We start from the raw sequence: 27,029 nt of genomic DNA on the forward strand, positions 1-27,029 counted from the left end.
CAAATCCCATACCCCCCTCACCCAAAGTCCAAAGAAGGAGGGGCGGCAGAGTTCGTGAAAACTCTCACTCCACCCCTGCAGACTGCTCTACTACTAGAAGGCTCTCATTCCCCAAAATTTGACAAGTCCTTTCCTTCCCGCCTCACCCAAGCCCCCGTCCAAGTTTCACCCCCCAGTTTCATGTGTAGTTGCTAATAAAAAATACGTTTCTGTTAATTACTGTTTCCATCATGTTCTTTAGAGGAGAGTCTGTCTGAAGGGGGGGAAGGGGGTTGGTAATTGGACAGAACAGTCACCTTTACCAGGGTACAGAGGCGGGGGCAGGTTCAGCAGCAGGGCACACACACATTGCAGTCACTAGTTACCCTGGTCATTCTGGGAGGTGGTTTTAGTGTTCTGTGGGGGGTGCTCTGTGACTCTGTGGCGGGGGAGGGCAGTTACAGATCTTATGCAGCGGTCCTTATCCTGGATCACGGAGCCACGCAGCAGGGGATCTGTAACCATCCTCCCCCTGCCATACAGTCACATAGCCCCCCCACACACAGAGTCCCGAACAGGAGGGGTGGCAGGGTCTGTTGAAACCACCAGTCCACCACCGCGGAGCCTGTCATTCCTGGAGTTTGGAAGCGTCATTTGCATCACTACACTACACCCGCTCCCCACCACAGTCTGTGTCCCAGGTTCAACACTTTCCCACGAAAACAGTAATAAAGAAAACGGTGTTCATTAACAAAATTCAAGTGATTTTATTTTTAAACGTGTGTTGGAAGGGGGGGAACGGGGTATGTAACTGGAGAGGATACTGAACACTTAGTGGGTAAAGAAACGGGGGCAGGTTCAGCTTCTCTGTACACAAACTGAAAAGTCACTTGTTACCCTGCTCACTCAGGAACCTAGCTTTCAAAGCCTCCCGGATGCACAGCGCGTCCCGCTGGGCTCTTCTAATCGCCCGGCTGTCTGGCTGGGCGTAATCAGAAGCCAGGCTACTTGCCTCAACCTCCCACCCCGCCATAAAGGTCTCCCCCTTGCTCTCACAGAGATTGTGGAGCACACAGCAAGCTGCAGTAACAATGGGGATATTGGTTTCGCTGAGATCACAGCGAGTCAGTAAGCTTCTCCATCTCCCCTTGAGACGGCCACAAGCACACTCCACCACCATTCTGCACTTGCTCAGCCGGTAGTTGAAGAGTTCTTTTTCAGTGTCCAGGGCGCCAGTATAGGGCTTCATGAGCCAGGGCATTAGCGGGTAGGCTGGGTCCCCGAGGATGACTATAGGCATCTCCACATCCCCAAGAGTTATTTTGTGGTCCGGGAAGTAAATACCTTCCTGCAGCCGTCTAAACAGACCTAAGTTCCTGAAAACACGAGCGTCATGAACCTTGCCCGGCCATCCGTTGATGTTTGTAAAATGTCCCCTATGGTCCACCAGTGCTTGCAGCACCATTGAAAAGTAGCCCTTTCGGTTGATGTACTGGCTGGCCTGGTGGTCCGGTCCCAGGATAGGGATGTGAGTTCCATCTATAGCCCCACCGCAGTTTGGGAATCCCATCGCGGCGAAGCCATCTATGATGGCCTGCGCGTTTCCCAGGGTCACTACCTTTGAGAGCAGTACCTCAACGATTGCGTTGGCTACTTGCATCACAACAACCCCCACGGTAGATTTGCCCACGCCAAAGTGGTTCGCGACTGACCGGTAGCTGTCTGGCGTTGCAAGCTTCCAGAGGGCTATGGCCACTCGCTTCTGGACAGTCAGGGCTGCTCGCATCCGGGTGTCATTGCGCTTCAGGGCAGGGGACAGCAACTCACAAAGTTCAAGGAAAGTCCCCTTCCGCATGCGAAAGTTTCGCAGCCACTGGTATTCATCCCAGACCTGCAGCACTATGCGGTCCCACCAGTCCGTGCTTGTTTCCCGTGCCCAGAATCGCCGTTCCACAACATCCACATGACCCATTGCCACCGTGATGTCCTCGGCGCTGGGTCCCGTGCTTTCTGACAGGTCTGTGCTACTCTCAGACTTCAGGCCCTCACCACGGTGCTGTAGCCTCCTCGCCTGATTTATCTGCATCTGCCTCTGGGAAAGGTGGATGATAAGCTGCGAGGCATTGACAACGGCCACAACTGCAGCGATGGTCACAGCGGGCTCCATGCTCGCAGTGCTGTGGCGTCCGTGCTGTCACTGACCAGAAAAGTGCGCGAACTGATTTCCCGCCGGCGCTTTCAGTGAGGGAGGGCGGGAGTGACGGTTGGATGACGACAGTTACCCAAAACCACCCTCGACACATTTTTTTCCCCAGAAGGCATTGGGGGCTCGACCCAGAATTCCAATGGGCAGCGGGGACTGCGGGAACTGTGGGATAGCTGCCCACAGTGCACCGCTTCCAATGTCGACGCTTGCCCCGTTAGTGTGGACTCACAAAGTCGAATTACTGTCCTTAGTGTGGACACACACGTTCGACTTTGCAATATCGATTCCACATATTCGATTTAAGTAAAATCGAACTACTCTCGTAGTGTAGACATACCCTTAGTTTCCTGTAAATTGTTTTGTCACGCACATCTGCAGAGCCAGTTTCTGCTTTGTGCACCAGTGGTGTGTTTATCTTTAAAATTCTGATTTAAAGTTTTATTGTTCGCAGCGATGGATGTATTTGAGCTTGATTTTTCTTGATAATGGAGCTAAGGTTGGAGGATGTTCTTGTAAATTAAGCAGATTTAAATGTATTCTTCATTAGTAATCTTCACACTTATGAATAACACCTTTGGATAATCAGAATATAATACCTTGTATATCAATAGTGCCTTTCATCCAAGTATTTGAAAGCTTGACAATATTAATTAACCTTATCAAATATATTATGCCTGTTTTTGTAGATGAATAAACTGAGACATTGAGTTGAACATCATCGTGCAGCTAGTCTAAAGCAGTCAGAAATAGAATCCAGAAGTCATCATCACTCCCCCCACCCCCAGATACTGCTCTGATCAACTGTTGTCATAATACCTTTCAATTGTAGAGTCACTTCTTAAACCTAATATTAAATATTTCATTACAGGACTTCTACAGTGCAAAATGTATAACATCCATATCTGTACAGTCCATGTGGACTGTATCTTAGTAGAAGTCAAATACTATTAAAAATGACTAAAAGTTGTTAAGGGAAGAGTGATCCTGGAAGAGTAGTTTAGTTTTGCTCACTAAACAGCTGTAAACTTAAATGTATTAATACACTAAAAAAAACCCACAGACCATTATTCTTTTACTGTAGTGGCAGTCTTTTTAAATTGGCGATGACATTTTAAGCATATTAATGCCTATTTGCATGCACTGGTTAGGATTTTGCAGATACCTGTACAGTCTTGTGCGTGCATTTATTGGACCCTTTTCTAAACTTGTTCTTTGTCTGAGTGGAAAGATGCAAACTTCTATTTGAGTGGCCTACTTAAAAACTTGTTAGTAACTTGCAGTACTGGGATACTCTAAAATACTTTTTTTTTTTTTTTTTTTTTAAATAAGATTATTGCTTCAGCGAATTACATGCTCTCGGAACTCTTCCAGTTAGATGAGCCTAAAAAAGAAGGTGCAGAGTTTCCTTTAAATGGGAACTCTGATGAAAGTTATAGTGAAGAGGAAGAAGAAATGCCGGATAGTGATGAAAATGGTTCCTACAGCACCAGCTCCGATCCGCCAGATGACAATAAAGCAGTAGCTGTAATCAAATCTGTTGGAGAGTTATCGGTACCAGAAAAATATAAATCTATTCACCAAATACGAGTAAGTTACAGTACTAACAAGCTGTGCTGAGTTTAAGGGGAAAAAAAGGCTTGAAATGAACATAGTGCGGCTTGTATAGTCAAAATATAGTTAACTGTGAGCAGTTCCTTTTTATGAAAAAAGGAACTGTTTAAAGACCTTTTATGCCACCAGTTATTTGTGTACCTGAGATTAATTGGACTATGGGTCAGAAAGGAAATAAAATCTTTTGGCCGAATTGTGGCTCTGAGTTTTATCCTATTGCAGATGCACGTTAATATTGTTTTTGCTTTATTATCTTGGGTGTGTATTCTACTTGCCTGTTAATTTCTGCACAGACACCTATAGAGAAATTACTCATCCTTGTAGGAATAATCTGAATATGGAAATGTATTTAACAGCTGTGGAGAATTAAGGGTGGTCTATACTAAAATTTGTGATTTCCCAGCATATCTCTGGAATGTACCTAATCTGAGCGTTACTCCATGGATTTGCAGGGAAGTTACTTCTAGGGGTACGTCTACACTTACCTCCGGGTCCGATGGCAGGCAATCGATGTTCTGGGATCGATTTATCGCGTCTTATCTAGACGCGATAAATCGATCCCGGATCGATCCCGGAAGTGCTCGCCGTCGACGCCAGTACTCCAGCTCAGCGAGAGGAGTACGCGGCATCGACGGGGGAGCCTGCCTGCAGCGTCTGGACCCGCGGTAAGTTCAGACTAAGGTACTTCGAATTCAGCTACGTTATTAACGTAGCTGAATTTGCGTACCTTAGTCCGAATTGGGAGGGTAGTGTGGACCAGGCCTAAGCTACCTCCTTGTCCTCTCTCATAATTTAGGAATCTTTGTTTGAAAGTGTGGTTGTGTTGAAGCCATTCTGAGGGAAGAAATCTTACCTCCTGTCCCACTTGCATGTATGAAAAGATGCTTCTAATTAGGCAGCGTTAGTGTAAACCATAATGCTGTCTGCATGCACCTCAGTCATAAATTTTCCAAAAACTTGTCTGGTATATGCTTCCATAATATGTAGAGAGCAAAAATATAATGCAGTTACTATCTGTCAGCCTTCACCAAAGCAGCTTTTCTTTAGTACGATATTTAAAACAACCAAATAATGTGAAACTGAGTTTTGTCATTTAGCTCCCAAATGTTAACAATGTTTCACTTTGCCTCTTGACAGTTAATTAAGCCATATCTGTGGCAGTGAAGCGCTTGATTGCCTCATGCTTAGTTATCCTGCAACATGTATATCATATCAAAAAGGTTGACTTTTCTTATAAGTCCCTATGCCAAATAAAATTGATATTCTGCAAAATCTGTCTATCACCTGTGCTGGTTGATATCCTGCAAGCTTTAGTACCTCAAGGCCCCTCTGCTGAAAATATAGCACCCTGTCGGTGGTGGAAGCCCTACATTGATTTTTCTTCTTAAAACTCAGATTCATTACTGGAGGGTACTGCACTTCTATTTGCAGGGATTGGATTGATGATATACTGGCAGGATTTCATCTTTCTCCCATACTAAAAGTTGGTCAATGGAGATTGTTCCTGTCATTCAGAAAAGGTGGTTAGGGGGAATTCATCCCTCCTTGCACAGTTAGAGTAATGGGTTATGTGGAAGGAAATAAAATTTACATGCCTGCCCGCATGCTCCCTCCCCTACCTCCTTCTAGGGTCTGGGGCTGCACTGCAGTCACTGTATGGCTGCTTTTCTGGAAAAAAGGCTGCTACCCTTCTATGGCCCTTACTTTAGGTTTTTGGGTCACTAAAACAGGCTGACTATGAATTTTGGTCAGTTTAGGTAAATAATCTAGTTAAACCCTACAATGAAGACAGTATCTTCAGTTGCTGAAGTAAAGGAAATAAATGTTGTGGTCTAGATATAGTATGAAGTTTAGCATACTCCATTAATGGCTTTCATTATAGTCTAACGTATCCCAATAAACTGGATTTTGCTGTCTATCTTTTAAAGCTTCATAGTTAGTTTGCTTGTTTTTCTTTAAGTGGGTCTGCCGCCTTAAATTTTTTTTTTTTTTTAATTAAGCCTAGTTGTGCATTTCCTGTTTGCCATGACACTGAGGAACGGTGTAGACTTGTGCTCAGCTATGTTCTAGAGGTAAGTTTCCTAATGCTGTTCTGTCCTGCTCAAAATGTGTGGGTTTTGTTATGTTTATATTTAGTTCACCTTCCAAGTAAATACTTAATGAAAGGCTTTTTCTTTTTAAAGGGCTTGAAATCTGTTGACAGCAGCATTAAAAAAGACGGTGACCTTCCTGCAGCCGACCCCAACACCCCAATCCCATTAAAATACGAAGATGAATCCACAAGTGGTGGTCCTGAGTGTCTGGAAAAACAGATGGCTTTGTTTTTAGACAAAAGTAAGCTGAATTGTTTTGCAAATAGGACCTTTTCAATGGCACAGCACACTGCTGCTATTTTATTTTGGTCGTCTAAACAGTGTACTTGTAAATCATCAATTACGCCATGCATTGAAAAAGCAAAAAAGTATATTGCACACAAACAGAAGTGGAGAATATAGGCCTTTCCTTTTAAATATGAAAAGAAACAGGACAATAGGGATTCTTTTAGCATATTAAAGATCCTTTTATAGTAAGTACATAAGGTTACTGCATTTTATTGAGATGTGGCTTGCCACTGGCTTCCATAAGGATTTCATTTTGTTCATAGATTGTGATGTCGTGCCCCCTTTAGATTTTTTTTTTTTTTTGGCAGTGTTAGGTTTTGTCACTTAGAGAAATTATTTTTATAAGACTGTGGATTTTGGCAATAATTTTAGTGTCAACATCATGCTCATTGTTGTGCTACACATGCGCATGTTGCCAACATATAAAATGTTAACCAGGATATTATTTACTAGCCTTGCAGTTATAATTCTGCCTTTTATGCAAGAACAGTAGGAAGTGTTTGAATGAAAATGTCTTATTTGAGTGTGTTTAAATCACTAAAGCTGCAATAGCCTGCATTTACTGCTTCACCATAGTATTGGAGCACCTTGCTATAGTGTTCTGGCTCTATGTAAAATAGCAATAAGACACAGTTGTCCTGTAACCATAATTCAAAAAACAAATGTAGGGGTTCTTAGATGCGTAATTAAAATTTAATTTTTAGTTAGTTTCCTTCCATTAATCCAGTAGTTTAGTTGAAAGCTGAATTGGCTGCTAAATATTTTTTTGGGGGGGAGCTGAAAATGACAAGGTATATTCAGTGGAGGGCAGCTTCTTTTTCTATACTCTTCTAAAGAGTTAACTTTTTAGAATATATATTAAACATTGAAATCTAGCTATAAATAGCTATATTGTTGTAGATGAAATACTAAGAAGATTATTGCCATGAAGGTAGGTAGTGACTATTGCTTCCAAGATATAAAATAATATTGCCAGGCTTTGTCAACTCTTAAACCAAAAAAGTATACTAAAATTTCCCAAGTCTTTCTGAATGAATAATCATTGAAAAGGTCTACTATTTCTCCTCCAATTTTGATTTACAATAGATGGTGTCACTTGGAAGTCAGTGATTTGTAGATCTGCAAATGACATATTGGGTTCCCCCCCCAATTACTGGTCCAGAATTTAAGACTAAACACACCACCAAATAGCTGCATTACAATCTGAGCTAGGATAAACACCTAAGCAGTACCTCTGATTTCAGTCTCCCCTTTCAAGCAGCAAAACTAAAGTCTTTCAGGGTACCAGCTAGTGTTTGGATAATAGAGATTGAATTTAAACTAGACCAAGAAATTTCAAAGATAGGTGAGAAACAAAGTTTCTCCCTTTATTGTACCTATGGTTTGTTGCGCAAAACATGTGTAGTATCATGCTTCTCCTGAAATCTTTCCCATACATGAAGAAAGAGTTGGGGGGGTGGGGGGGGAGGAGGAAGGCAGGATCAACAGCAGTTTTCCCTCAAATTTAATGTTTTAAAAAGAACCTTTGCTGACACCCACTGCACTGTGTGTCTGAACTGTTTAGGTTGCCTGTATGATGTATCATACTTGTCCAAAAAAGAGAGGTGTGCTCTTCTCCAGGCTGACTTAACGATGTGGTTCTATAAGCCAAACCCTGGGGTCTGCCTTCCTATACAGAAATGAGTCTCTGGCGTGAACATTGTAGATCTTTGTCTGCTTCAAAGCCCCCTGAAATGATGAAACAGCAGTCTTTGGTGCCAGGACCAGGACCTTTGGCTCCAAGCAGTGGCGCATTCTGTCTGGTACCAGGGCTACTCCAGCATCAAGGAAACAGCCTCATCAGAAGAGTCGAAGGATGCCTTGGCACTAACAGTGTGGAAGATTTCAACAGTTCCTTCTTCCAGGCAGAAATTGGACAGTACAATTTCCTCATTGCTGGAGATGATCTCAGAACCAGGGAAGCCTCCACTTATTGGCTCTTGTCGATTCTGAGCTAATACTAGGGTTGTAAGGATTCAGTACAAACCAAAAAAGTCACATTTGTGGATCCGGCTCCAGCCCCAGCTGCAGGGCCGGGGCGCACAGTTCCGGCTACGGCTCCGGCTCCAGCCCCAGTTTCAGCAGTTGACAACTGAAGTTGAAGAAGTCACTGTGGTTCCAGTCAAGTCACAGAATCTGTGACTGCCGTGACCTCTGTGACTAAATCATATTCTTACGGATTAGATTTAAGATTTACTTATTTTATTTTTGTATTTATAGTGGGCTCATTTCAAAAGGATAAACATTCCAGTCAATCAGGAATGATTCCTGGATCCTGGCAGTATAAAATGAAACTCCAGCTGATTCTGAAGTCATCGAAGGCTTATTATGTTCTTTCTGATGCTGCTATGAGTCTTCAGAAATATGGAAGAGGATTACGATACATTAAATTAGCTTTACAGTGCCATGGTAAGTAATTGGAATATTTTCTTCTTAAACAATGCACATACACAAACTGGCAAATACTTCTGCCACACATTGAAAAAGTCTGTGGCATCTGAGGACTGAATTTGGCACATAAATCCCATGCTTTTAACAAATAGATTATAGTAAAGAACTGGCTTGGGCGGGTTGGACACAGGGAAACCTTTTAGTTTGGATCATAGGTTTCTTCTGTCTCATTCCCTTTGTCCCCATTACAAAATGATCACAATTTGCACAAGTGGCAGTTTCACTTTGAAGGCAGAGGGGTAGGACTCAGCGTATAGATGGCAGAACTCAGTGTATAGACTGGGACTTGAAGTCTGGTGCCTGGAATGTGTGGAAAAGCTAAAATAGCACCTTTATTCATTATACTTGGCTTGAGCTATTCTTATACATTCCTCATTTTCAGAAGTGCTATATTCACTCAGAAACTTTAAGTAGATACCCATAGAGTGGAGTGCGTCCCCAACTAATACTGAGGCTTTGAGTAGAATGATGGAGAATATTCTGATTCTGTTTCCTGGTTATAACACTGTGAGTTTGAATAATCAGAAAATATAATGGCTTTAAAGTGAAATTCTATTCTGTTTAAAAAAAAAAAAAAAGTGCATTGCGATTTGCCGTATTCATTGTCTTTCAATGAATTGTGATCAAGCTCTATTTGTTAGTAAAAATATGTGAGGGGAATAGTTTCTAATTGTCATCCCTAGAAAATCAGTCTGAGATCTGAAAGTCAAACTCTTCTTCCTGGTTCATACATCATCATTAGTAATAAAAATTCTGCAGGCCAAATCCTATTGTCTTCAGTGGTTTTACACAGTTATAACTGAGGGAAGGTTTAGATCTTGCATTTGTAGCTTAGTTAACAGTTCTGTATGAGCAGGGATAGAATTCAGTCCATCTTCCTTATCTGTAATTGCTGTGCAGTGTTAACAGGGATAAAAAGTAGTATCTGACTCGGACTACATACAGGGGTCAGAACTGTTGTGTAAAATGTTACCAGTCTTACATGCAACAGAGGGTCCTGTGGCACCTTTAAGACTAACAGAAGTATTGGGAGCATAAGCTTTCGTGGGTAAGAACCTCACTTCTTCAGATGCAAGAAGTGAGGTTCTTACCCACGAAAGCTTATGCTCCCAATACTTCTGTTAGTCTTAAAGGTGCCACAGGACCCTCTGTTGCTTTTTACAGATTCAGACTAACACGGCTACCCCTCTGATACTCAGTCTTACATGGTCACTCTTCTACGAATAGTTAAATTTGGATTCTACATGTCTCAAGTCTCTTAGTGCTTAATTTTGCTTTTTTGGGTTTTTCCCCCTACCAGATACTTATTGCTGCCTCTGCACCAATATGCCTGCAGAAGTGCTTCTGTTTCTTTGTCAATGTTTAACCCTTTGTGGCGATATCCAGCTAATGCTTGCCCAGAATGCAAATAACAGAGCTGCGTATCTTGAAGAATATAACTACCAAACAAAAGAAGATCATGAAATATTGCACAGTCTTCATAGAGAATCCAGCTGTCAAGGTATAACATCAAAATAATAATATATTTGGCTGAATTAGTGTGGTCCTGTCAGCCAATACTTATCCCACAGTGTTTCCTCAGATTTTGGCAAAACAGTATAGTATATCACTTCTGGGGGTGGGAGAACCTTTTGGTGCTTTGGTGCTATTTCTTTCTTGTCAAAAAGAAAGCTGAACATAGAAATTAAAATAGCTTTTTAGGAATATGACTTTTCTGGAGAGTATATGATAAAATCATGTACTTTAAATATATCTAGAGTTTCTTTAAAAAAAAATTCTTTACATCTTTCAAGTAATGGCCAAATTCTGCCTTTCTCTAGACTCTGTGGAACCCCTTTGATTTTTGGGCACAACTCAGTCATTTTATCAAACCTTTACTACTACTACTACACTTTTTTCATAGTCCCTAAAATAAATAAAATTTGTTTAGAAAGAATTTATAATTGACATGCAGTTTTTGCTGTTTGTTTTCCAGTATTTGCGTGGGCCACTGACTTGTCTACAGACTTGGAATGTCAGCTTTCAGTTAGCTGCAAATGCTATGAGGCAGCTAATGAAATCTTGCTTTTTAGTAACTTAAAAAAACAAAATCCAGAGCAGCATACACAAGTCCTGAAGAGGATGGGTAACATCAGAAATGAAATTGGAGTATTTTACATGAACCAGGCTGCTGCAGTGCAGACTGAGAGAGTGGGTACGTATTATTTTTTTTGCACTTGTTACATACACTATTCTATTCAGAGGTTTACATCAGTGAAGCAGTGTAACAGTGATTATCATTTTCAGCAACAGTGTTTGAGAGATGCCTCCTGAACTCTTCATTCCAGGAATAAAGGGAATTTCAAAGAACTTCTTTGTAACAGATACTCTCTCCTGTAGCTAATGGTATATTAGTGCTTCCATTATAAGCAGTGTTTTTCAGAGTACTCAAACTTACATGTGAACACCTTAGTCTGCACTAAAATATGGAGAATCTTTATAGTAGTTATAATTCCCTGGAAAAATTAAGAGAATACTAGCACAATTCTCCTCACAAAAATGCCCTCAAAATGTCAGGCTGCTATTGTAGGATATTATTGCCAAATTTCTGATTTGATGATTACTTTTCTGTCCTTTCTTTTTCTTTAACAGAATAGTATTTAGCTGAAATCGAACCTTAATGGTAAACTTTAAGCAATTGATTATTAAATAATTTACTGATGGTTACTTCATAGCATAGTATCTGAGTTATTTTTATCTACTTACTACTTCTTTCCTACTGTAAGTATCTTTGAGGTAATTGAGTAAATTAATTGTCTTTTTAATGATGGTCTTTGTCTTACCAGCTCTCTGTTAACTTTCAGTGGTTTTTGACTTAATGTTATCAGAAGGCACTGACCGTTTTCAGCAATATAGTTCAGGGTACCGTTTATTGGCTTATTCAAAATTTCAACCTCTTTATGACACTAACCACATACATCATTGCTAGTTGCCAAAAGATAATGGATTAAGTTTTCCTTTGCTCTGGCCAAGACCGAGCACTCTTGGTGAACTATTAAATCTTCAGTCTTGACTTGTATGCTTTTCTGGAATTTAACACTATATAGAAACATGAGAACAATAATTTAATATAGATGTTGATGGTTTAAAAATCTTTAAGAAGCTTGAATTAAATTGTAAGACCTCTTTTTCCTTTGATCTAGTGAGCAAAAGTGTATCTGCAGCAGAGCAGCAACTGTGGAAGAAAAGCTTCTCTTGCTTTGAAGAAGGGATTCATAACTTTGAGTCAATTGATGATACAACCAATTCTGCCCTTCTTTTATGTAACACTGGAAGACTGATGCGAATTTGTGCTCAAGCACATTGTGCTGCCGGAGGAGATTTTAAGCGAGAATTTTCCCCAGAAGAGGCCCTTTACTATAATAAGGTAAAAGGACTGTTGATCAGATCGCAGTTCCTTGCTTAAAAGAATGGGCCTTGCTATTTTGCAGTGATTTCCCACTAAGCATGTACATAAAATACATTTCTCTGGATGGATCACTTGCTGTAGTTCAGCATTTTCAAACTAATCTTTATTGTGAGCAGTGGAGGATTAGCCGCTGGGCCCGTGGCTGGGGGCCCTGGTCAATTGGGCATGCCCCGATCCGCTCTGCCCACCCGGCGCTCCTGCCAGGGAGCGGGGTTAGGGTGCAGGGGCTTCCCCTGGCAGGAGGGGTGGGCGGAGTGGAGCAAGCCCCTGTGACCTGATCCTACTCTCCCATGGCAGTAGCGCTGAGGTGTGTGGGGGGACTGCAGGCGGAAGGGGTGGGGAGGGGCCCCACTTCCTCTGGCCCAGGGCCCCACAAATCCATAATCTGCCTCTGATTGTGGGGTTTTACCTTTGGATTTAGACACACTGATTTCTAAGCACTTTGAAATGGCAGAAATGTTATGACTATTTCAAGTAAAGCTTTAAATGTAGAAACTAAAAATATTTTGTAATTTTGTGTATTGATTTCATATTAATTGAAAGTGGTATAGGAAAATACTAAGAATAAACATAACTATGTAAAGAAGGAGCTCGCTATGAAAAAAAACAGGTATATGTTTTGTCAGTTACAAAAAGTGAAGTTGGTGGTAGATTTTTTTTTTTTCTTTTCCCTGCCCTCCCTCCCCCGACAAGCAGGCAGTTGCTCTCACAAATGCACGCTTAATTTGTGAGTGCAATTTCTGTGAAGCAATGTGCTGATTTCAATATGTGCACACAGTCACTTACACATGTGTAATTACACATTCAAATTAAGTGTGAAGTGGCATGTCTGATTTTAGAAAATCTGACCCTTAGTATTTTGATTAGTAGTACTTATTCCAGATCTGATAATCTGTAAAAAGATTGCTGTTACCTTGCTTATCTGATGTTATACACATAATTTATGAGAGGTAAATAATTTTGATATTTCTCAACATATGTATTTCTGTTTGTCCCAGGCCTATAATGTCTCTTGTGCAGTGTTTTTGAATGGTTACATATGGCAATAATATTGGGACTTGGAAAGTGGTATTTAACATATGACCTTAAACTAACATTAAACTCTTTAAAAAACTACTTTTTTTTGTCTTTTAGGAACCATATAATTTTATATTTTAAACATTCAAAAAGTGTATTCAAAATTGAGTTTTCAGATTAGCTATAAAACAGTCCTTAATGGAGTTTAGGACCTCAGTTAAAGGAGAGCAAAAATTGTGAACATATCTGATGGAAACACTATAACCAATAAACTTAAAGATTACCCTTGCTATAGTTAAATATTGTCCTTTTTAGATTTTGCATCATTCATTTCATGATTGGACAGATCACTAAGCTACTAGGAGAAGCTGGGGACATTCAGTCTTCTCCGTCTCATTGCTGACTGATTGGTAAAGGTCTCAGAAGAAAATAACATACATTTAAATAGCACTTTTAATTCAAAAGGATTCTCAGGGCTTCCTGAAGTACATAGAAGACCACTGATATACTGTTAAAGTAGAATTTGACAGCACTTTTTAAGATAGAGGGATCTTTTTGACCTGAACAGTGGGACCCCCCAACTCTTATGAATAATGCTATGGAATCTTTAGTATCTGTATAAACAAGACCTCAGTGTGTTAGGTCTTGGGCAGAAATCCTCCTGGCAACTCGGTGGGCTCAAAATACCCAAACTGGACAGTTCATTTGTGCAGGAAAAAGAGTTGGATAGCCTTTGCAGTCTCCTGTACATGAAGCCGGGCTTTGCAGCAGTGTCTTTGTAGTATCATGTTGGAGGTAGGCTTGTGTGTGGACAGGGAAGCTGGATGGACCATGGCTAGGGAGTGTCTAAAGTACACCACATTTCCCATGTTTGTGGGGACTAGCTGCTCATTGTATAATGTACTCTGCTTCCAGGATTGGGTGGATTCTGTCCCTGCCCTTGTGTAGCTCCCTTGGACCAAGCCCTCCCTTCTACACAAGAGATAAGGATTTTATCTTTGCTTAATTTTGCTTCCATTTCCATACCTACACACTGTAATGTAAACATAATTTGTGTTGTATATTTTTAGTCTGAATTAAACTCCAATTTTGTATTTGCATGGTATTGCCAGTTAGATGTAGGAGATGCATGATTTAAATAGATTACAAAAGTGATTCTGAGGAAAATGCTAAGAAAATGTCCAGATGAGTTGTGAAATGCTTCCATATTAGAATGAGTAGAGGATACTGGATTGTTACCACTTACTATGCTATAAACCCGTGTCAATAGCTACTGCTTTACTACACATTTATTATATTCTATAGGCTATCGATTACTATCTGAGGGCTTTAAGATCACTGGGCAAAAGAGAGATGCATCCAGCTGTTTGGGATTCTGTGAACTGGGAACTGTCCACTACCTATTTCACTATGGCAACTCTGCAGCAGGATTATGCACCATTATCTAGAAAGGCTCAGGAACAGGTAATGAAAGAGGATTTATAACAACATCCACTGAAACAAACATTCTTCATGGTTTTTTTTGAAGAACAAGCAGAATGGTAGAGAACTCCTGCTCTGAGCCAAAGTGCATACATAATTTGTAAATCTTTGTAGGATAAAAACTTGTGTAGCAGCTAACAGAATACGGCACATTAAGAAGAGTACACCGTAAATAGTTATATTGTCATATCTCCTTTTTTCTTTTGTAGAAACTAAAATATAAACTGCTATGTAAACATCTATATGTTCTTTCATATTGGGTCTTCGTTATTTCAAAGTAAATGTTTTGACATTGCATCATGAAATCTTGTTTTTGTAGATAGAGAAGGAAGTTAGTGAGGCCATGATGAAATCTTTGAAATACTGTGATGTTGATACAGAGTCTGCACGACAACCCCTCTGCCAGTATCGGGCTGCAACTATTCACCACAGACTGGCTTCCATGTATCATAGTTGCTTGAGAAACCAGGTAATAGTCCAGAATTTTGAGATTTTTTTTTCTTGTGTGCTGTAATTTATGCTCTGTATCTTCTTGGCATATGTGCAACATGCCTCAAGTGGCACGCGACCAGGATTCATCATCAAATTTGGTCCACTCAATAGCTTCCCCGGCTTGGGCTGGGTACTGACGAGGAGTGCAATGTGTATGTGTGTGTGTGTATATATAAAAATATAAATACAGTATGTATACATTATACTCCTGTTTATCTGAAACCCTATTATCTGAACACCTGCATTATCGCATCCCTTCCTTGTTCCCCATGTATCTCATTCTGGGGGACAAGGGAGGGATTTGGATAATGCGGCATTTCGGATAATAGAGCAGAAACCCCTGGCCAGGATCGTGAGGAGGATGACTAGCCTGGCCATGAGGGAGGCCCCCCTGCTGCTGAATGGCTCCTGCAGCAGTGCAGGGCGCACTCTGCAGCCCCCGTCACGGGAGTGTCAGCAGGGACATGACAGCAGAGCTATAGAGGGCTTCCTGTCTTGCCACAGGGCTGGTGACAGCTGATCACTGCAGACACAAGATGTGGTGGGGGAAGCTGTGGTCTTGGAAGGGAGAGCAGAGTCCTGGCCGGGGGTAGGGGGACTCTGTTTTGCCCCACATCTGGTGAATGTAGGGATCTCGTATCAGTGACAGTGCAGGATTCCTCTGCAGCCATGCTGTTATGGAAGTGAGTGAGCTGGGCAGAGCAGAAAATCCAGGGTAAGACTGCGAGGAGGATGACGAGCCCCCAGTTACAGGGGAGGCCGCCTCGCTGCTGAATGGCTCCTGCTCTCTCGATTATCTGAACACCTGATTATCCTAATAAAATCCATGCCCTCCATGCTAGTCAGATAATGGGGAGTATGCAGTATATGTATACATGGGTGATATTTTTAATGATTATAATCTGAAGTGGATTTTTGTTTACAAATCCTGACCTATGAAATTTATGAGCTCTTTTAAGCAAGGCTGTCACTGTGTTTGCATACTGCCTAATACAATGAGGCCCAACCTGATCATGGCCTCTAGCATTACCACAATATAAATGTTTAATAAAACACATTCTGCTCTCTTTGAAGACTGGCAGTTTCTTCGCCTTCCATGGCATTCATCTGATTTTTTTTTTTGTTTGTTTTTTTTGCTGAAGGTCGGTATTCATAGCTGTGGGTTATTTTCTTATAACATAAAGAAATGGTGGTTTAAAAAGTGCTTGTTGCTTTCTAACTTTATTTTGCTTTTGCACACACATTACACTGTTTTACATATGGATTCAAATTGTGGTTACATAAGGCAGTAGATTCAGAGATTAATTTAGGATTGTACACACATCTTCAGTGGACATAATATATATATGTAATATTGAACATGGGAATGTCTGTATACTTTTGGTTTGATGTTTTCTCAAAGAAGTTAAATGTCATGACTCATTTCAGTTTTTCAATATTATTATATAAACAAAAGTCAAAAACACTTCATTATATGAAAACCACAACAATGCGGAGTTGTAGGCTTGAAACATTAAGCAGTCAGAAGCATGCAGAGTTGCAGGCTACTAGTCCAGGTCTGTTTGGCCACGCAGCATTCTGTAGCTGAAGACCAACTCTGGTGTAGTGGATAGACCGAGCCTATTGCTCAGTTTTGAATGGATGTATCCAAAGTTTGAAAAGATTTGTCCTGAACGTGCTGGACACTAATGTAATGGCACCACTAGTGCTTTGAAGTCAGATGGATTATCAGCATTCTTCAGATTTTTTTCCACCTTTGTTACAGCGGAAAATTGTCCTTGATAATGGATGAGAACATTTTATTTTTTGGATTTGGAGCTTCTACTTTAATTGCAAATAAAGGGAGAAAGTTGTGATTTTTGCTGAGCAACCACTGCTTTGCAATTTCTTCTTGTTCACCTGAGCATTTCTTTCCTGTGTATTTTGGATGAAGGAGGATGGGCAAGATGTGTGCAGGAGTAATTGCCTCATGCAATCTCTCTTGTACTTTTGCTTTGTGTGGTGCAAGATCTTCCTTCATCAGTAGATCTAGTAATATTTCGCATACAACAGCAATTGTTGATGTGTCTCTCTGGGATGTGTCAAGTGCCAGAGCAACTGGTTTCAATTGACTGATCGAGTTCTGTGCTTCTTGGTAAATTCCTTGATTATTAATTATACTGACCACTTTGTCTTCACATTCTGCCTCATAATCACTCACAATCCTGAAATAATGCAGCCAGTTTTTAATGTGTTTCCAGGCATGATGTTTGACTGTTCCATCGTGTTACCAGGAATTTGGGGTTTTACAGATTCTTGGACTTCTTTTAACTAGGCTATAGGCTGATGGTGATTACATATATATATATATATTTGTAAATCTACAACATATACACCAAATGCTTTGATGAAAGTCTTGTCAAGTAGATTTAGCCATTGTGATGCACATCAGTACGTAATCCATATGTTGTCATCTTGTTCCAAATTACTTCCCATATTTTGCATCTTTTTCTGTGTCTGTCAAGTAGCTGTTAGCATCACAATCGTGCAGTTCATTTGCTAATGCCTTGGCTTCTCTTGTCAATGTTGCACAGTACTTTCCAGTCTTATTGCTTCCACTATCAGCCGCTGATACAGAAACTGCAGTATTCCCTATCTGCACACAGTTAGCTATCACTGGGTCATTGTGCACATCACTCCAGCTATCTTGTAATAATGTAACTGCTTTTTCATGTATTTCATTGAGTGTTTCCACACTCAAGTCATCAGTAACTGCGTCTAACAGTTCATCTGCTACCTGCTTTCGATGGAGTGCTTTGTAGCCTGGCCTGAGACAGCTGATCATTCCTTGAAAAGTTGATTGGTCAGCAACAGAAAAGGAAATATTACAGCATGATAGAGTGCTGGGCGCTGGCAGATAAGCCACCACTCTGATCGCTTTGGCACCCATTAATGTGGGAAGCATGGGGGAGCTGAAGAATTAATTAGCACACCAGCTAAAGGTTGATAAAAAGAGACAAGAAGGAAATGCTAAGGGGGGAAGGGAGAGGAGAGGAGAGGAACAGAGATAGCTGAGCCTAGACTGATGGAAATCTCAGAGAAGTTGGATGTCTGCTCCTCTCAGACCCTGAGGTAAGGGATTAAGATACAAAGGACACTGTAAATAGCATTGCTGCATGGAACTGTAAAGGTGTTGGTGGAGAGAACATAAACTATGTAACATTGCTACCAACTGGCAGAGTCTGAGCAGGTTTCTGTGTTACCAGAGCGCAGGAGCGGTGTGTTTCCTGTTATGTATAGCCATTTAAAAAAAAAAAAAAAAGATTTTCAAGTTCTTTTGTTTCGGTTTTGAAAGAGTATTGTTTCAAACATATCCATATGTGATTTAAAGAAGTGATAATTCATCCTCATTGTCTTTGGGCAACCTGGATCTGGCTTTCTTTTGATGTACTTGGCAATGGCAATGTAGTGTTATTAGTACTTTCATCCTCAGTCTGATTCTGATACTCGCATACGTTTCAGCCAAAGTCAGTGGTTCTGGTGTCTTTATTCTTTCAACTGCATTTTGCCATAATGTTTCCTCATATTGTCTGCCTTTCTACACACTTTTCCTTTTAGTTTCTGTATCTAAGACTCTCTTTGTCATCTTCATGAACTTTCTCAAAATAGCCATGAATTGGGTCAAGTGGTTGTCCATCTTTGCTCCTGTTGGAATATTCTGACTTGAGTCCTCACTGAGTTCAGGTGAAGCGGTTGTACTCCAGCCAGCCAGATCAAGAGACAGAGTACTAGACTGGACAGTTTATCTCAAACAGAAACTGAAATTTCTGAATCTCGGAATTCCCCTTCTTTATTTGCTCAACAAACCTAAAATTTTCATTGCCCGACAAAGAAGGGAAATTCTCATATTCAGAAGGTTTTTGTTTGAGGTAACAAAGACAATATCATACAACTTTAGATTGATGCTATTTTTGTTTTATTTCCTTTAATTGAAATTATAGACTGTTACTGCAAAACTATTATCAAATAGCTAAGTATTTTTCAGTAATTTCCATTGGTATATTCTAAGAATACTTGTATTTTTCCTGGTTTAAATGGGTATTTACCAGCGCACTGTCTTAAACTAGCTTTTCCTGGGAAATTGCCGACCCGGCATTTCCCCTCTCCCCCCCCCCCCCCCCCCCCCCCCCCCCCCCGCAAATTTCACAATTGTGGATTGAGCAGAAGAGTGATTGTGGCTGTGCCCTACCCCCCAGGCAGTTTTTTTTCACTGTTACGTGAATGCCTAAACACTTACTACATAATGTACTTCTGTTACAGGTTGGCGATGAGCATCTAAGGAAACAGCATCGAGTACTAGCTGAACTTCATTACAGTAAAGCAGTGAAGCTTTTTCAACTCTTAAAGGATGCACCCTGTGAGCTCCTTCGTGTGCAGTTGGAAAGAGTAGCATTTGCAGAGTTTCAGATGGCAAGTAAGTTGGACTACAAATAAAGAATCTCTGTGGGAGAATCTCAAAAAGGAGTAAAATTGTTACTGAGACAAGGTGGGTAAGGTAATATCTTTTACTGGACCATCTGTTGGTGAAGGAGACAAGCTTTCGAGCCCAGACTTGAAGAAGACCTCCGTGTAAGCTTGAAAGTTTATCTCCTTCACCAATGGAAGATGGTGCAGTAAAAGATATTCCTTAACCACCTTTTCTTTCTAATATCCTGGGACCAATATGGCCACAACTACACTAAAATTGTTACTGTCCATTTCCCCATTTTCTTGAGAAAGTAATAATCTTCTACTGCTTTGGGACACAACCACACTCTGGGAAAGACCTATTTTAGTCCATTGCCCACTTGTGAAATTTTCAAACAAGCACCTTTGTGCTTTCTCCTGTGCTGTCCCCACCCATTTGGGAGGCACTCCCCATAAGTATTATCCACCTTTAAAATGCCTCCTTAGTAGTCTCCTCTTTCCACAATGCCTCCCCCTACCCCAAACCCCCCCCCCCAAAAAAAAACAAAAACTAACCCTTGACAACAGCTAGGCTGCTGGAATGCTGAGACCACTGCCTGTCATGCTGACCAGTCTTGTTATATTGTGTACTTGTACTTCCCTGTCTGTATCCATCTGTTGTCTCTTGTCTTATACTTTGGACTGTAAGCTCCTTTGAGTGTGTGTACAGCACCTGGTACAGTGGGACCCTGGTTCATGACATGGGCTCCTAGGCACCACAGTAATACAAATGATAATAGCTTTGTAAGACACACTGAGATCCTTGCATGAAAGTAGCTGTATTGGTCCAGAGCTCATGTCTTTCTAATTTTAGGTCAAAACAGTAGTGCTGGAAAATTAAAGACTCTGTCTGGGGCTCTAGACATATTGATAAAGACCCAGTGTGCATTCCAGCTGATCAGAAAGGAGCTTTTAGCTGAATGTGAACAGGTAAGCAAAAGGACAAGTGGTCTGATTATCTATTGCTTTGCACCTTGTGTAGTCACTTTTATACCTTTTCATTTGGGAATAAAATACTGGTTTTTAAATTGTAATTGAACTATTCTTTAAATATTAAGCTATCACAGTTCATCTTCAGGTTTTTGTTAAATTCTCTTCGTTGTGTCTGGATTGTCCTGCCTGGCCCTTGAGTTCCCGCCGGGGAGGCTAGCCCCCGGCCCCTCCCCTGCTGCCACGCGAGCAGCGCTCTGGGCAGCAGGGCTGCGTGCTCCTGCAGGGCAGCGCGGCAGCGTGTCTGGCTCCGGCCGAGCGGCGCGGCTGCCAGACATACTGCTCTGAGTGGCATGGTATGGGGGTCGGGGGGTTGGATAAGGGGCAGGGGGTCCCGGGGTGCAGTCAGGGGACAGGGAGCGGGGGGGGGTTGTATGGGGCAGAAGGTTCTGGGGGGGGGCAGTTGGGACAGGGAGCGGGGGGGGGTTGGATAGGTGTGGGGGTCCCGTGGGGCCTGTCAGGATATGGGGGTATGGATAGGGGTCGGGGCAGTCAGGGGACAGGGAGAAGGGGGGGTTGGATAGGGGGTGGGGTCCCGGGAGAGCGGTTAGGGTCGGGGGGGTCCCAGGAGGGGGTGGTCAGGGGACAAGGAGCAGGGAGGTTGGATGGGTCGGGGGTTCAGAGGGGGGCAGTCAAGGGACGGGAAGCGGGGGCCAGGCTGTTTGGGGGAGGCACTGCCTTCCCTACCCGGCCCTCCATACAGTTTTGCAACCCCGATGTGGCCCTTGGGCCAAAAAGTTTGCCCACCGCTGTTCTATAGGCACAGAGAGAAGGCACAAGTTAAACAATCTTATGTTTTGAGGCTAAACCCATTTTGGAATCCTGTCAAGTTCTGCCTTGTCAGACAGCACCAGAATAGTTGGAGATCTAAGCAGAACTGAAGTTCTGCATTAAAATGTTGAGGACAAAAATAGTATACCCAAACCTCATTATATATTATTGGCATGACATATTGTAACTCGGTCAGATGAATTCAAGTTAATAAGACCAGTTTTAATGTAATCCTAGTAACACTGGACCTAACTGTAGTTTTATTAAAGTTAATTGCCAAAATTTCAAAGAGAAATGTAGTTCTGAATTCTCATAGTTCTGCAGAGATTGATTGGGACTGATGTATTTCTGCATAACGGGACATGAGTCTTTCCTTTCCAGTAGTAGTCATCATCTATAGTACACTTATTGATCTTCTGAAGTCTTTGAGAGTTGCATATAAACTTCTTTTGAACGAGGTTTATATTTTCCACTAAGATCCACCATGTCACTCAAGTGTTAACAATTTTGAAGGTCATTTGCAGTTGAGCCCTATCAGCGGGATCCTGATGGTTGAATAAGTAAATATTGCTGCTTATGCTGAGATACATTTGTCATTATCCAATGGCAATGATAATCTGAGCAAGATACTAAAATCCATGCTTTCCCATTATTTTCATAACTAAATTTGATAGAGTACATAGAACATATTAGAGCTACTTCAAAAAAGTCACAGCCAGCCTTATGTAACTGGTGAAAATGCTGATGTAAGTTACTACCAAAACAATTTCATAAACAGCATGGAATAATAGCCTTGACATTAACATTGTATATTTTAACAAGTGAATTAAATTGAAATTGTACTATTTGAACCTGGTTTAAAAATATAATTTGCTAGCTGGGTTAGGTGAAATACCTTTCTGTTTTTTAGATAAATGAGGATGTGAAAAGTAGTGATGAGAAGACACCACCTGGTGACTCCTCTTCTAACCTTAATAAAGATGAAGTAATAAAACTCCTCAGTATATTTGAATCTCGATTGTCATTCCTCCTCCTCCAATCAATTAAATTGCTAACGTCAACAAAAAAGAAAATTGGGTAAGTCGAGACTTGTTAAGCTTTGGTAAGATGCATCCTGGATTATATGCATTGTAAATTTGATTCTATACATATTACACACATGCAAGAAAATGCAGTGTTTGTATATGTCATTTGTATTTTTTTGGAAAGATAATTTGTATGTGTGCGTGTGTAAATGATCAAGCTACATCTCAACTCTGACTTACTCTTCTGAGTATTTACTATTTTGTGATTTGTGTAACTGAGGGAATGACCTAAAAAAATTGTCTGCTCTTTGTGTGTGGGCAGATTCTTGTATCTGTTGTTTCCAAAGAACTGCCTAAAATCTTGAGAAGAGAAAATAAAAACAACCTATGAATGGCCGTAACAAAAAGAAAAATTATCAAAACTTTATATTGTCCCTGGTAGATAGAGAGAGGGAGTGTCTGTTTCACCATGTTTCATAATGTCTATCTGCCCCTCATCCCGGTGGAGGGGGCGCGCGGGGAAGGTGCGTGCACATGTACAGGGATAATCTATAACTTGCACTGCAATCACCTATTGGCAGGTAGCCTAAAATCTCTCTGACTTTTGGCATCATCTTTCTATAGTGATATATTGTTTGTGCCGCATGTTAGGTGGATGTGCTTTCCTTTGACATGGGTGGGTCTACCTTACGTTTCCACCTATGACAGAACATTGCTAACAGACACTGGGAGACCCATTGCAAAGTACTGAATTTTGCGGATGATGATGTAGTTTGAAGTATGACATTTACGGTATGCTGAAGTCCCCACTACAGCTAAAAAATATGAAGTGATGTTTTTATGTGCAAATTTGGGGCTAATGCTTAGCAAGGTTGAACTGTATATTTTCTAAAATAAGTATTGGAGTGGTAGCCAAAGCTTTTTTTGTGTAAGCATTTCCTTATGTTCTCAAACAGTATCTAACTGCTAGGATTTAAATCAAAACAAAAACATGGCCTTCTTTCTTTCTTTCTTTCTTTCTTTCTTTCTTTCTTTCTTTCTTTTCTTTTTCTTTTTGAGTTGACCTTAAAGTGCTCTCTAGAATAGAGTTGTGGCAGTGTAATGATTGCCGACACCAGGATCACTCCTCTTGAATGTAATTATATTTAATCTTGCCTAGGGAGAGCCAGAAAATACATTCTATCCCATCAGCTGCAAATATGTGGTGACCTCATCAGCTGAGACTGTGTAGACACTACGGCAGCTTGTAGAGCATCAGAAATAGCATAAATAATAGCAAAAAATCACCTTTTTGGAGTCATGTTTACAAAACCTGTTCTACCAGCTAGTTCCAGTCTTGTGTACATTGACAGGGTTTTTTTCTTTATTGTTGAATGCTGTATTAGCTGCACAGTTGGCATTAAGATCGAAGTACTGTATTTTCACATTAGAATACAGTCGCTGGCCAGGGTTTAAGCAGCTGTTATGTTGGATGCTCTGTGGCTAAATGCAATTTAGGGAAGTATCCATCCTCCTGTATACAAGGACCATAAAGCAGAGGGGGGAGAGATGTATATATGGAAGGACAAAAGACTAGAAAAGAGCCTGACTTTTTCTATGTAGCAGCAGTAAGGTGCCTTTAATTTTTAAAAAAGCTTCCACAGGGTGGCAGTGTAAATATACGCAATGCCAAGGACCAGAGTATAACTATAATCCGTCTTTTTAAACAAATTGATGTGCAGGGTAATTGACTAACACTAGTAATTGTGTTGGTTCTGTGCTATCATACTTCATAGCCTTGAAGAGGGTGTGATGTCAGAGTAGAATATTTAGATTTTCTTTTCCCATCTACTGTTCTAATCACTAATATTCTGTTTAAATTGATAGGCTGTATACATGGTACATACATTTCAATTTAATTATGTTATAGTGTTTAATTTTTCAAGGTCTGCAAAATAAAAGCAGAATGCTATTGTCATACAAACTTAATACAGCTAATGTGTGTCATTCAAAAACTGTAGAAGTGGGTAAGTTAAATTCTCTTTTCTCTCTAACCTTTTTACATGAACTGGGCATACAATATTTGCACCCTATTTGTCCATAGGGTGAGGGGGGAATGCCTACCCTCCCCCATGCCTCCACACCAATGGTTAGCTTGGTCAGATTGGAAATTGAGTAATTGCTCCTGCTGATCCATGGTTATTGATGCACTCATTCAAGGGGAATACAGAAGGGAATTTTTTACCTCATCTTTGAAACTGCGGTGCTCAAGCCACAAAAGTTACAATCTGGCTATAACCCTGCATAAAAGCAAGATGTGTTTAAAAATTAAGTGCTTAAGCAGAACTGAATTTGGCTGTGTAAAATTGTGAGCAGGGGAATAGTAATTCAAAGTGATGTTTCATCCTGGGCATTTTTGTAATTTGTCCTGGAAATAGCTTGCATTTCAGTGGCTTTTTTTTTTATTGAATACCTGTTCTCTGTGTTAAATAAACCTGCCACTGCTTTGGGCCAAATGTTATGAACTAATTGCTGCTTTATTTCTTGGCAATTCTTGATGGATTTACAATTAAACCAACTAGTCACATATATTAAAAAAAAAAAAAAAAAAAATTACCTGTAATATCAGTGGCAACATTGTTATTTTTTCTAAAATTTTAAAAACTGGCTTTTAGAGTTTTATTTCCTAACGTGGCATAAATGTACTGGAGAAGGGGAAGCCAGTTTAGGGATTCAGAGAGAAAGGTAATACAGTTGAAGCGATGAGCCAGCAAAATTACCTTAGCATCAGTGTTTTGAATGGATAAGTGGGGCAAGATGGCATTTGTCAAGGCCAGAAAGGAGAAGGCTGCTGTAGCCAAGACACAAGATGAGGAGGGACTGGATAACATATTTAGCTGTGTATGGAGAGGGAAAGGCAAGATCCTAAAGATATTATGTAGGAAAAATCTGCAAGATTTAGACATAGCTTAGGTGTGAGGACCCAGAGAAAGCGCTGGGTCAAAGATGATGCCCAGATTACAGGCCTGAGTGACAGGGAGAATGATGGTGGCGCCCATGGTGGCAGAGAAAGCAGAAGGGCTTGTGTAGGGAAAGATTAAGAGTTTTGTGTTGGCCCCACTGAGTTTAAACTGGTGGCTCAATAGTCATGAAGAGCTGTCAGAAAGGCAGGCTGAGATTTCTGTTTGGAGACAGGTATAGCATGGAGAAATAGAGATGGCACTTGAAGTCATGTTTGTGCATATGCTGCCCAGAGACTGTAAAGGAAGATGACAAGGTGAGGTTCAGAGCCCCATAGAACTTTTTCTGAAAGCTGGAGTAGGGATGAGGTGGATACTCTGAATGAAACACTGAAGGAGTGATTAGAGAGGTAGTGGGAGAACCAGGAGTCATGGAATCCCAGGGAGAACAAGATTTTGATGGTGTGGGTAGTCACTGTTTTAATAAATTAATATTTGCACAATGTAATTGTTTATGCTTTGATACAATGTAATAGTTCAGGATACCTATGGTTCCTTTTTCAGTGGCAGTAATGAAGAGGAGGAAGTTCTTAAGACCAACAAGCAAGTTTACTCCCTTTTATTGCGTGCAACTGCCAACAAAAGTGTGACTCTGCTAGCAAGAATAGAAGTCATTTTAAATTTGCTGGAGCAGCTGACTCAGAACAGTGAAGCTGATAAGACAGGAATTCGGTGACTTACCAAATATAAAACTGCTACAGATAACAGAAATATCAGTGCCTTGTTAAACATGGGGTCAGTGGTTTTGTCCCATGTGGTGCTTAGTTTTATTGAAGTTGAGGTAAGCATTGCCTATTTATAACATGGTACAGCTGGGAAAGAACAGGAGTTCATCGCTATCCCATGACAGCTCAATTATGATTTGGTTATTAATGTTTTTACATTTGTGAAGTGCTAAAATTGAAATCTAGAGGTAAAGCTTCCAATCTCTAACATTTGAGAAATACAAAGTTGATTTCTCTGAAAAGCAGTGGGCTTTGCAGTGATGCAAAATAAAATGTTTAGCATAAAAATGTAATCTGTTACAGTTGGATCAGTTTGATATTTTTTGTATAAAATGTTACTTCGTAAGCAAAGCGGTATTGGAAGACTTTTTCCAGTAATGTTAACTGAAACTGTACAAAGAAATTTCCCTTATATATGCAAACATATTTCCTTTTTAACTACAGTTAATACCATGCACAAAAATAAATGTGTGCCTTTTTAGCTTCAATACAAGATTTTTCAAAGATATTAGCCTTTGCTGGAATGTCATTTTCACCAGAGTGAAATGGATTTAACTGTATTTTGATTTTTTGGATCAGGAATAGTATTATCCTCTTCTTCAAACTTGAAACTGTGAATAAATGATAAAGCATATTTTAAATAAATTTTATTTATTAAAACTAGAACATACAAATCTGAGTTTTTTGTTTTTTTTTATTGCTATCATTTAATGTTTCTGTCCAAGAGATCACAAACTCCCCAATCACATTGAAAACAGGTTTAAAAAACACAGGCCTCATTTTCATATGTGCTGAGCATCCGTAGCTCCGATTAACTTCACTAGGAAATCTGAAAATCAGGCTTTAGTCTCATGTCAATCTGTTAGGACTTAAAACATGTAGCTATCTCTCCCAAAGTGTCAATGAGGAATTCAGAAGCATGAGATAC

The 27,029-nt window shown here is 40.6% G+C and overlaps 1 protein-coding gene across 1 annotated transcript in view; it reads left to right on the forward strand.

Moving 5' to 3' along the window:
- The window catches only part of EDRF1 (erythroid differentiation regulatory factor 1), a 52,850-nt gene extending 26,241 nt beyond the window's left edge, over positions 1-26,609 (forward strand). The window contains exons 13-25 of the mRNA XM_065407746.1: positions 3,515-3,772; positions 5,797-5,868; positions 5,980-6,130; positions 8,437-8,625; positions 9,968-10,168; positions 10,643-10,861; positions 11,850-12,073; positions 14,438-14,596; positions 14,934-15,083; positions 19,406-19,559; positions 20,406-20,521; positions 22,263-22,429; positions 25,881-26,609. Coding sequence (XP_065263818.1) covers positions 3,515-3,772; positions 5,797-5,868; positions 5,980-6,130; positions 8,437-8,625; positions 9,968-10,168; positions 10,643-10,861; positions 11,850-12,073; positions 14,438-14,596; positions 14,934-15,083; positions 19,406-19,559; positions 20,406-20,521; positions 22,263-22,429; positions 25,881-26,052 — 2,232 coding nt within the window. The 3' untranslated portion in view covers positions 26,053-26,609. The remainder of the gene's footprint in view (positions 1-3,514; positions 3,773-5,796; positions 5,869-5,979; positions 6,131-8,436; positions 8,626-9,967; positions 10,169-10,642; positions 10,862-11,849; positions 12,074-14,437; positions 14,597-14,933; positions 15,084-19,405; positions 19,560-20,405; positions 20,522-22,262; positions 22,430-25,880) is intronic.
- The last annotated feature ends 420 nt before the right edge of the window (positions 26,610-27,029 follow it).

Source organism: Emys orbicularis, chromosome 7, assembly GCF_028017835.1.
Source record: "Emys orbicularis isolate rEmyOrb1 chromosome 7, rEmyOrb1.hap1, whole genome shotgun sequence".
Lineage (NCBI taxonomy): Eukaryota > Metazoa > Chordata > Testudines > Emydidae > Emys > Emys orbicularis.